Consider the following 12,022-nt stretch of genomic DNA (forward strand, 5'->3'; position numbering starts at 1 on the left):
CTGCCCACACCTGAGCCTGAGGGCTGGGGGGTATGGTGGCTGTTACTGTTTGTTCTGGGAAGAGGGTTCCACTAAAAGTATGGAGCTCAGGGCCCTGAGTGCAGAGGGTTGATGTCCAGCTGAGCTCTGCAAGTCTGTACTCTAACTCACCCTCAAGCCAGGCTGAGACTCACCAGACCTCCACTCCCCCAGCCAAAGATTCCACAGCTAAAGTTGGTCCCTGGACCTTCCATTCACCAAAGCCTCCAAGGCTAAGGCCGGACCTTTGGCTTCACCCTGCCTCCACTGGCTCTCCACACTCAGCTCCCAGTTCACCCACAGTCCCTTGAGACAGATCTTTTTGGTAGGTGTTCTTCTAGCTTCTCTTTCTGGGTTTTGCCGATCCAATTTCTGTAAGAGGTTTCTTTCATGTTATTTTTGAGGGGAAACCAGGAGACCTTAACTCAGTGCCTATCTTCTCTCCACCATCTTGGCCAGAAGTAATAGTTACTTTTTAAATGCTTCCTGATTGATTATCATAAATTCTTAAATCGTCTTTGATTCATTGAAATAGTAAAATGTAAAATAGGGTAGAAGACTTATAGAATGATACTTGACTCTAAAAAAGAGATATGAGAAGACACTAACTTTCCATTTCTCCTTTCTTTGCAGAGATGGGAGACAAAGAATGTAGAACTCTATATAATGCCACATTTTTTCAATATGAATTTTTTTTTCCTTTTCTTTCCTTTAAGAAATAACACTCTGGGAAGGGTGGGGAAGTAATGTAGTGGTATATTTAGATGATATAAATGCAAATGAAATAAGTAAAAATTTATTTTAAAAAATTACTCTGATATGTTGGAAGAAATCTACCAGTTCTAGAATTAAGGGAAAAAGTTGAAATGTTTATGGCTACCATAGTATAATATATCAATTTTGATTGAATAGGATTTAAATGATCCTTTAAAATGTTGTTTTTTGGGAAAAACCCCCAACAGTTTTGATCTTTTTTTGTGGGGCAATTGGGTTAAGTGACTTGCCCAGTGTTATATAGTTAGTAAATATCAACTGTCTGAGGTTGGATTTGAACTGAAGTCCTCCTGAATTATTTTAAGTATTGAAAAAAATAATATCCGCTAACCTTTAATAGTAACACCATGATGCATTTTTTAAAAAAAGTTTATCTTGGGCAGCTTGTATTTCTGTTTCACCAATCATATTTAAATGTGTGGTCTAATTGTCAGGCTAATGATCTAATTAGGAAACAAGAATTTTTAGTGGCTTAAATCACAGAATCTCTGAGTTGAGTAGAACCAGAGAAGTTTGTCATTTGTAGACACCAAAACTGGGCAAGAATTCCCTTTATTAGAATTATTAATATGCAGATACTTATCTAAACTTTATATGATGATCTATGTGTCCAACAATAGAGACTGATGTGGAACCTCCATGTTGGAAGATAGCCTCTCCCAATTTTGTTCTGCCCCAATTATTAGGTATGTTTTTCGTTGCTTTGAGCCTAAATCTGTCACTTTTCTAACTCATCCATTGCTCTAAATTCTATTCTTTGGAACCAAGCAGAACAAGTCTGATCCCTCTTTTATGTGATGATAGGAACTGGACCTGTAATTTCATTGGCATGAAGAACTCCCAGGCAAAGAAGCTCCCTCTACTAGCATAGAACAATATCTTTTCTATAACTTTTATAGACTTAGTCTTTTAGTTTTAAAATATGCTGAAATGTATTCATATTAAGATGCTACTTGTAAAAGCAAGTTTTAGCATTTACTTCCAAAACCTTGAGTTCTAAATTCTCTCCTTTCCTGCCACCCACTCCACCCATTGAGAAAGCAAGTCACTTGGTGAAGGTTAAAAATATGTGGCCATGAAACACATTATTACAATAGTCATACTGTAAAAGTAAATATAATTCCCCCTGCCTCAAAGAAAGAGAAATATCAAGAAAAATAAAGTGGGGGGGGGAGTTTACTTCAGTCTGTATTCGGACACCATCAGCTCTGTTTGGGATGGATAGCATTCTTTATCCTAAATCTATCAGAGAAATTGCTTCAATATTTTTTCCCACAATTGCTATTGTTAGCTTTATTTTCCTTCATCCTATCCACTCTCCCTAATTTATTCTATTCTCTCTTCTTTCATCCTATCCTCAGAAGGGAGGGACTACCCTCTCACATAGTCTTCCTTCTCTTCTGACACCTATACTTCCTCCCACCTCTTCTCCCCCTTTCCTATCCCATCCTTCAGCTCCTTCTTGTCTTTACTCTGCTGTCTTGACTCCACCCCTGAAGATGTATTCTTGAGCTCTGAGAAGGTAATGACTTATTCAAGTTCACAGTGTCAGAGACTGTGAGATCAACTTTCTGTTGATTCTGCTATTGTTAATAAGAATAATAAGAATAAAGTAATTATATTTTTGTTCTCTTCATCTTTTAGTCATTTGGGTTATCTTAAATTATGGTTTACAATTGAATATCATATGTGATGACTTGTCCATTTCCTTCTCATATTCCTATCAAGAATGTCCTCAATATGTGTATAGATTTATCTCATAAAGATTTTGTAGAGGTGGCAGTTTTTAGCATGCCATTAAATAAATTTACCAAAATTTATTTAACCATTTTATTATTTTGGGATATTTATTTTCAGTTCTTTGTTACTAGGTATTGCTACTATAAATATTTTGGTGTACATGTAACTACCCTCTTAAGTAATGCTTTGCTGATAAGATTATATTCTCAATCATTGTTGTCTTTGGCTGTTAATGTCTTTACTTGGCCGGGATATCAAATGTTTTGTATTTGAGGCTATTTCTAGTCTTACTTGGAAATTTCATTAGAATAGTTCTCTCACTTGAGATCAATTTCTGCAAGTAAAAGAATAGTCCATGTTAATTCTCTTAATCTTCTATTCATTTTTTTGGTTGTCAGTAGTTTGTATGAAAAACTAGGCTGGAGTTGTTTTATTTATTATTATTTATTATGTCTTCTCATTTTTCTTCCGATTTCCTATTTTGATTATTGATATACCAAGTCTGAGGTCAGACTATACATAGCTAATTTGGTAGTGAATCATTTCCTATCTCCGAAGACAGTGTAATTTTTTTCCTCACATAATTTGGAGTTTGGTTTATAATTTAGTTATTTAGCAAAAAGAAGCCTTTTCTAGAGTGCATATTTAATTCAATAAACTTTGCACACTACTTTGTTCCAGGCACTGTGTGCTAAGGGCTTGGAGATACTAAAAGAGACAAAAGACAGACTTTGCCATCAAGATCCTAACAACCTAAAGGGGAAGACAACATGGAAGCAAACAAATATATACAAAATAAACTACATTCAGGACAAATAGGAATAATTAAACAAAGGAGAGCTCTGAAATTTAAGGCTTGTTGGGTGGAATACTACTGTACTGTAAGAAATGATGAACTGGTTGATTTTAGAAAAACAAGGGAAACTTGCAAAAAACAAGGAAAAATGAAGTGAGGCAGAGCCAAGAGAACATAGTATACAGGTACAGCAATATTATTCAAAGAATAATTGTAAACAGCCAAGTTATTTTGAGTGTTATACTATTCAAATCCTCTCTAAAGTATCTATGATGGAAAATAAATGTTTTACAGTGCTAGAGAAAGAACTGATAAATAGAAGTGCACGGTATGGTTTTTTTTTTATATATTTACTAATCTTTGTCAAATGGTAGCCTTCTCTAATGTGAGATGGGGAGGGAGGGAGGCAGTTCAGAATTTAAAATTTTATCTAAATAATCAATAAAGCGAAAATGTTTTACAATATATAAAAATAAATAAAAATTAAGGAACAGAATAAAAAGAGTAATTACATAAGACTTCCTTTAGAGGGTGGAATTTTAGTTGGGACTTAAAGAAAGCCAGGGAAGTCAGTAGTTGGAACAGAAGAGGGAGAGTGTGGCTCACAGGGGGAGCAACCAGAGAAAATTCTCAGAGGAGAGAAATGAATTGTATTTTTTGTGGAACAGCCAGTGGGTCATTGTCACTGGATTAAAGAATACATATTGGAAGTAAGGTAAAAGAAGACTGGAAGGGTAGAGGGGGGCTAAGTTATCAAGGGTTTTGAATGCCAGAGTATTTTGTATTTGCTCTTGAAGGTAATAGGAAGCTTCAGGAATTCACTGAATGAGAGTGGTCATAGTGACATGATTAGATCTGATTTTAGGTAAAATCACTTTAGTAACTAAATGGAGGATGAATTAGAGTGGGAAGAGACTTGAGGTAGGCAGATCAACCAACAGGCTATTGTAATGATCAAGGCATGAGATGATGAAGGCCTGCACTAGAATAGTGAGAATGTCAAGAGAGAAGGGAATATATTCAAAAGATGCTGCAAAGGTACAAACAGCAGGCCTTGGATACAGGAGGGGTTGATTGAGTGAGAATTAGTAAGAAATTGAGGAGGACTTAGAGGTTTTTAGTCTGATTAAAATGATTTTGTTACAGGGAAGGTGGAGAAGTGTGTTGGAGGGAAAAACAAGTTTATAGGGAAAAAGATGAGTTATTTTCTAAACATATTGAGTTTAAGATGTCTATTGGACAGGGGCAGCTAGGTGGGGCAGTGGATAGAGTACTGGCTCTGGAGTCAGGAGGACCTGAGTTTAAATGTGGCCTCAGACACTTAATTATTATTTAACTGTGTGACCTTGGCCAAATCACTTAACCCCATTGCCATACAAAAACCAAAAAAAAGGTCTACTGGACATCTAGTTTGGTATGTTGGGAGCTATGTGATTGGTGATCAGTAGAGAGTTTGGAGAAGGAAAGGTAGATCTGGGAATCATCATCATCATGGAGATGGCAATTGAATCCATGGGAGTTGATGAGATCACCAAGTGAAGAAGTATAGAAGGAGAAGTAAAGAGAACCCAGGACATAATCCAGAGGGACACCAATGTTTAAGGGGTGTGATCTGGGATGGTACAGAGGAGCCATCAGACATTCAGGAGGAAAATCAGGAAAGAATGGTGTTCTGAAAACCCAGAGAGAAGATAGTATCAAGGAAGAGAGTCGAGCAAGTAGCACTGTCAAAGACTGTAGAGATGTTAAGGAAAATGAGGATTGAGAAAAGACCATTGAAGTTGGCATTTAAGTTATTAGTGACCTTAAAGAGAGCAGTTTTGTTGGAATGATATGTTGGAAAGCCAGATTAGAAGGGATTAAGAAGAGAGAAAGTGTAGGCAATAATTGTAGACAGTCTATTTGAGGAGTTTAGGTACCAAGAACAAAAGAGAAATAGGATGATAGCCGCAATTCAGATAGGATCAGGTGAGGTTTTTCCAACATAGAGGTGACATGGGTATGTTTTTAGGTAGTGGGAAATGGACCAATAGAAAGGGAAAGATTGAAAATATGTGAAAGATGGGGATATATTAGATATATTAGAGATTAAGTGAAAGAATGGACATTGGAGGAGATGGGATGGCATGGAATCACTTGGACAAATAAAGGAGATTAATTACCTTAGTAAGGCATAAACCCCTTTTATGGAAAAACAGATGAACTATGAGAGAGGGGAGATAAGCATCTGATGATGAGATATAAAGAAGAGGGGAAAAAGAGGGAGTTCATGCCAAATGACTCCAGTTTTTTTCTGTAAAATATGAAGCAAGATTCTTTTTTTTTAGTTTTTTTCAAGGCAATGGAATCAAGTGGCTTGCCCAAGGCCACACAGCTAGGTACTTATTAAGTGTCTGAGGCTGGATTTGAACTCAGGTACTCCTGACTCCAGGGCCGTTGCTCTATCCACTGCACCACCTAGCCATCCCTTGAAGCAAGATTCTTGGCTAAGACAGTGGGGATAAGGAAGAGTCATGGGATGTCCTGGGAGGGATGAAAAGATTTATACGTTTGCTTTTTTTGGCAAGGCAATGGGGTTAGGTGGCTTGCCCAAAGCCATACAGCTAGGTAGTTATTGAATGTCTGAGGTCGGATTTGAACTCAGGTACTCCTGACTCCAGGGCTGGTGCACTATCCACTCTTCCACCTAGCTGCCCAAGATGAAAAGATTTAAAAGAAACTTTCTAAAGAGTGGTATAGTATTGGCCAGCAGCAGTAAAGGCCAGTTGAGGTTATGTAACAAAATTGTAGTGGATCCATTTGGAACAATTGTGTAATTTTTCTCCACTTTTGTTTAGCAGCACAGGTATAGGCTTAAAGGTGATGAATGGCAAAAGTGATCCAAGGTGGGACTTGGTTGGTGTAATTGAAGATTTTATAATGGGGCTAGTGATTCAAGAGAGGAGCACAATGTGAGTTGAATTTGTTCACTAGTCTATATAGGGAGAAGAGGAGAATACTGAGTGTTTGTAGAGAATTGAGGGATCAAGAGATTAGAGATTACAGTGAGTCTAAAGACTGATTATGTTAGGGAAGGCACAGGGAGGTGAAAGACTAATTATGGATGAATACGGGGTTGTTAGAATTTTTTTTTTTTTAGTTTTTTTGGCAAGGCAAATGGGGGTTAAGTGGCTTGCCCAAGGCCAAACAGCTAGGTAATTATCAAGTGTCTGAGACCAGATTTGAACCCAGGTACTCCTGAATCGAGGGCCGGTGCTTTATCCACTGCACCACCTAGCCGTCCCAGAATTCTTGAAGGTAGAGGTGGTACATTTATGAATGATAGATAACAGGGTTGAGGGTATGACCATCTTTGTGAATGACTGAGGTGTCAGAGAATTTGGTATTTCAATTCATTTCATCAAGGAAATATAGCTGGCATTTAAATAGCTTTTAAGTTTTGCAAAGCACTTTACTATTGAGCTCATTTGATGCTAACCAGAAAGTAGATGTGGTTATTATTCCAAATTTTAAAAATTTAAATCATAGAGGAATCTGAAGCATAGAAATATTAATTGGCTTGCTCAGGGTCACACAGCCAGAAAGTAACTGTAGATTCTTCCGCCTTCCTTATGTTAAGACTTGTTCCCTTGATTAACAACATACTACTTATTAAGTATCTCCTATATTCTGAGTACTGTGCTAGGTACTAAGGATATGGAAAAAAAAAATATAGTATAGCCTCTACCCTCAAGAAACTTAAATTTACTCAAAAGTTTTTTTTTTTAAAAAAAACTTTGTAATAGCTTTTTTTTTTTTAATTTTTGGTTTTTGCAAGGCAATAGGGTTAAGTGATTTGCCCAAGGTCACACAGCTAGGTAATTATTAAGTGTCTGAGGTTGCATTTGAACTCAGGTTCTCCTGAATCCAGGGCTGGTGCTCCATCCATTGTACCATTTAACTGTCCCCATAATAGCTAATTTTTATAAAGTGTTTTTCTTTTAGCCATATGGATTAGATACAAATGTTAGTCCCATTTTACAGATTTATTAGATTTGGTAAGCCTCAGAGCTGGTTTTCAAACTCGGGTTTTCTGACTCAACATCCATCCTTCCTAGGGAAGTTTTCCTTTCATGTTCAGTAAGTCACTATTTCATATCTCAGACTGTTTTCTATTAATGCCCAAGTTTTTTGTTTTTTACTTTTCACATGTCAAAACATAAAGTTAAAACTATTAAGTTTTAACAGTGTTCTATGATTTTTTTTAAAAAAAAAGCATGTTTCTGTTTTCAGAAAGAACTGTATATAGGAGAAAATGTTTCTTGTTAAAGGGAGGGAACAAAGAAATTTTATTAATTCCTCCAGTTTCTTTTTTAATTCCTTAAAGCTACAATGTATATTTTTTGTTTATATTCAGCAAGACTTTCAGTATACTTCATCACAATTTTTTTTTCCTTACTGGAAATTTTATAAATAGATTTAATTAGTTTGATTCTCAAACTATTTCAGTCAATCATAATTCATCTGGAAACAACACATCATACTTAGCAGCATCCTGCATCCATAAACAGAAAGTGAAGTAGTGTTGATCTTCTGAAAGTTTTAAAAGGCTTTTCTTTAGAAAAACAGAAATGTTTTACATTTTCATTGTTGATTCAAGTTTGAATTCACTTCTAGAAATTTACTCTTAAAAATTTTGATAAAACTCCAAATTATTTATCAATTAGAACCATACCTAAAGTAATAATTGAATCTCCCCTGGGCTAAGTGTTTCTTATGAAAGATCAACAGAATAAGGTATATTAAATAAGATATATTATAATATAAATTATGATCCTATGCAATATAGATATATTTTTAGCCCTAACAGGAAATTGAATATTTTCTAGTCTAATCCATATTAATCCATGTAAAGAAATTTTCAACCTAAGGAAATTTTTATGTTAATTGTAACATCTATGCAAATTTAAATTAGATCTTTCTTTATATCAGTAAAGTTAATCTTTTGTACAGAGCTTTTGCATATAGTGGACATATGCTAATATCTTGAATAGATTTTTAAAAATAGCAAAGTAGAAAATTCATGTTACACAATGCTTTGGTGTGCAAAATTTTAAAACAAAGGAGACTGAGTAGTTTATTTAGGGGTCATTTTAGACTCAATACTTTATTATTACTTAAGTATTTATGTTTCTTACACTTTTTATTTTCTTCTTCCTCACAGTATTGCTGAATGCTGTAGCACTCCATACTCACTTTTGGGTTTGGTATTCACAGTCTCTTTTGTTGCCCTGGGTGTTTTAACACTCTGCAAGTTTTACTTGCAGGGCTATCGGGCCTTCATGAATGATCCTGCTATGAATCGGTGAGTTTAGTACTCTAAAGAGAAAATCAAAGCATGTACTTAGAAATAAATATCTTATAGCTTAAACATTTAAACTTCTAGAAATGATTATTAAACTTAAATAAATATTATTTTATTTATTAGAAACTTTTTAATGGAATTTAAAAGGAAAAGATTCATTTTTAAAAATGTATTTATATTTAGCAAAAAGTATTAAGAAATCACAAAATTTTCCTGAAACAAAAATATTTATTACCATAACAGGATTAGAATTTAAATGTCTTAAATCTTAACTAATTGCTTTGATGTTTTTGGATACTGTGTAAGTCAGGGCTTTTTTTAACATTGACAGTGCTAGGTGAGGAAACTTGCTTGGGAAGATAGATACATATTTAAATCTGTCTATATAGAGGAGATATCAGTATTTTATTCTCTCCATCCTCACAAAGAGATACTGCAGGTGTTCTCACTTAATTTTGACTCTGTGTGTTATATTTGTTTTTAAATGTACAAAATATAGGCACATAGAACAAAATGAAGACCAGACAGAGCACTGAACTGATTTTTTAAACTAGTAAATTTTATTTTATTTTATTGTATTAATGAAGTAAACTGGAGCACTAGCCATAGTATTTCTGTCCTTTTGGGAAGAAAATAGCAAACTAATATACTATTTATAGTTTAATTTTAACTCTGGCCAGTTGGAACTTAGTGATATGTCTATATTCACTAACATCTGTTATCTAAACATGTTTAGTATTTTTCTACTTAATGGAAATAAATTAAAATTCTATGTATTTTTATTTTTATTCTTTCCAAATGAACAATATAGGGGGATGACAGAGGGAGTTACACTCTTAATTCTGGCAGTGCAGACCGGTCTGATAGAACTACAAGTTGTTCATCGTGCATTCCTGCTTAGTATTATACTTTTCATTGTGGTGGCTTCTATCCTTCAGTCCATGTTAGAAATTGCAGATCCCATTGTTTTGGCACTGGGAGCATCAAGAGACAAGTAAGAAATAATCTCGAAACTATTTTTTATTATATTATTTATTCTAAATTTAGTCTGATTATGTGGGGGGTGACAATTAAAGGTTGAAAAATAGAAAGTAAACAGTAATATTTTGTATTTCTCTTTATCTTTTTTTATGGCTGTTTTTGTTGCTCATTTTCCTCCAGAAATATAAAACATTGTACTTATCCATTAAAATTAAGAACAGGAAATAAAGCAGCTTTCTATTTTCACCAAATAAGAAAGAAACAAATTTAGGGAATGGGATGAGAATTAGTGAAATAAGAGAGGAGATAGAGACAAAAGAGGCAAATACTAGGAAAGCCAGATTGAGGGTAACAAGATTTTTGGCCATTTAAGTAGTTGTCAGTTAAAGATTATTTAAGCTGTGGTTTGCTTGTAATCTTAGGCACTTTCATTGAAGGCCATATGAAATTAAATGAAGGGATAGACCCTTTCTCCCTTTGTCAGAGATTTTTCTAGTATAAAAAGAACAAGAAAACCTATATTAAATTGTTTAATTCAGCATGATAGTGCTTTCATAGAGTAATATAAGATTGCTACAGAATAATTCAGGGAAGGATAGCTTAAAATGAAGTCTTTATATAACCTTAATTTAGATACATAATTTTGAGTGGATTATTTAGTCTTTGGTCATAGAATTATAGGAGTCTATTACTGCATTATAAAAGGAAGGAACTGCGGAAGGTATTATTTAGAAGTTAAAATATTGATGAGGTTATTTTACAATCCTCAAATAATTACTTAGCAATGCTCTCAGTCCTCAAGTCAATTTCAGATAGCTTGTTTTTCATAATCATAACTTTTTTATTTTTATTTTTTGCAAGGTAATGGGGTTAAGTGGCTTGCCCAAGGCCACACAGCTAGGTAATTAGAAAGTGATTGAGGCCAGATTTGAACTCAGGTACTCCTGACTCCAGGACCAGTGCTCTATCCACTGCACCAGCTAGCCACCCCAATCATAGCCTTTTGAGATTGATTTTGAGGTCTGGTGTTGAGGAAGTAAGATATAAAGGGAAATAGCCCCTTGGTGACTCTGAGAGCTCTGACAAATGTCAGTTTCTTGTGTGGTTAGAGCCAAAATCAGGACAGTTCCTACTTTCTGTTACATAATATTCCTATTACATAATATTCCAAAGAAATATTTAAATAATGCATTTTTTCTTCAAATTTAACTGATTTTTAAAAATATTTACCTTAAAGAGGATCCTGAACCTGGTTTGTTGTCAATAAAATATAATCTTGGAGTAAACTTCCACTTGTAGATTCTCTTACAGTTGTTTAAAACTTTTTTAGATCTATAGTTAATTTCTTCAGTTTGCTACAACTTTGTGTAGCACATATGTATTAGATTTGGACCAAGGAGAAAAAGTTGGAACACTTTCCAATTTTTAGTGTTCAACTTTTAAGATAAGGCCAAAGTAAATAAATACTGATATGAAATTGCTATTTTTTTTAAAAATAATGTTTGATTATATTGAATCCTTTAATAGAACTTAATCTTAATAGTTGTTTCTTTGTACCTTTTGAGGTTAGAAGGAAGCAAATGTCAAGAGAGGTAAACAATTAACAAAATACTTAGCTCTAATCTTTGTAGATGAATTGTTGCTTATTCCTTAGCCTTATCTCAACCAGATAAGGTTCTTTTGATTGTTGTTGTTTTGGGGTACTTTGACATTTTAGTCCTCTAGGATTTCCTGGAAAGGCATGCTATTCTTTTTGATCTAGACTTTTTATTTCCTTGGGGTAGGAAGTAAAAACTCTTATCCATCAGCACCTTCTTTGTAATTTACAATCTAAGAGAGTTGTATGGAGCTTGTGACTAGTCTAGAGTCACTAGTCTATACCTGTCTAAACTGCACTTGAACTCAAGTCTTCTAGACTATGAGACCACCTCCTAGTAGAATGTGTTACATTTTATATTTATTTCTTTAGTTTGTATATTATGTAAGTAAACTTCAACTTAAAGTTAATAGCAACTTATGATTGAATAGATTTGTGACATCATAATTTCTTGTCTCTCTTAAAATGAAATAAAATTTGGGTTTTTCCTAAAATTAAAACTTTTTGGATGCTAAGCTCCACATATAAAAATTATGGTATTAATTTTTTTGAAAAATTTGCACTCACTGGGACAGCTCGGTGAATAGAGTACTAGCCCTGGAGTCATGAGGTACTGATTTCAAATCCAGCCTCAGACACTTAATATAAATGACCTTGGGCAAGTCACTTAACCCCATTACTTTCAAAAAAAAATTTTTAACTTAAAAAATCAGGTCAGCTAGGTGGCGCAGTAGAGAGAGCACAGGCCCTGGAGTCAGGATTTCAAATCTGG

General features: G+C 34.4%; 1 protein-coding gene across 2 annotated transcripts in view; it reads left to right on the top strand.

The window, feature by feature from the left end:
* The window catches only part of RNF145 (ring finger protein 145), a 109,981-nt gene that overhangs the window by 69,920 nt on the left and 28,039 nt on the right, over positions 1-12,022 (top strand). For both annotated transcript variants that reach the window (XM_074212511.1, XM_074212510.1), the window contains exons 7-8: positions 8,532-8,672; positions 9,484-9,666. In XM_074212511.1, the coding sequence (XP_074068612.1) occupies positions 8,532-8,672; positions 9,484-9,666 (324 nt within the window). The remainder of the gene's footprint in view (positions 1-8,531; positions 8,673-9,483; positions 9,667-12,022) is intronic.

The sequence above is a fragment of the Macrotis lagotis genome, chromosome 1, assembly GCF_037893015.1.
Source record: "Macrotis lagotis isolate mMagLag1 chromosome 1, bilby.v1.9.chrom.fasta, whole genome shotgun sequence".
Lineage (NCBI taxonomy): Eukaryota > Metazoa > Chordata > Mammalia > Peramelemorphia > Peramelidae > Macrotis > Macrotis lagotis.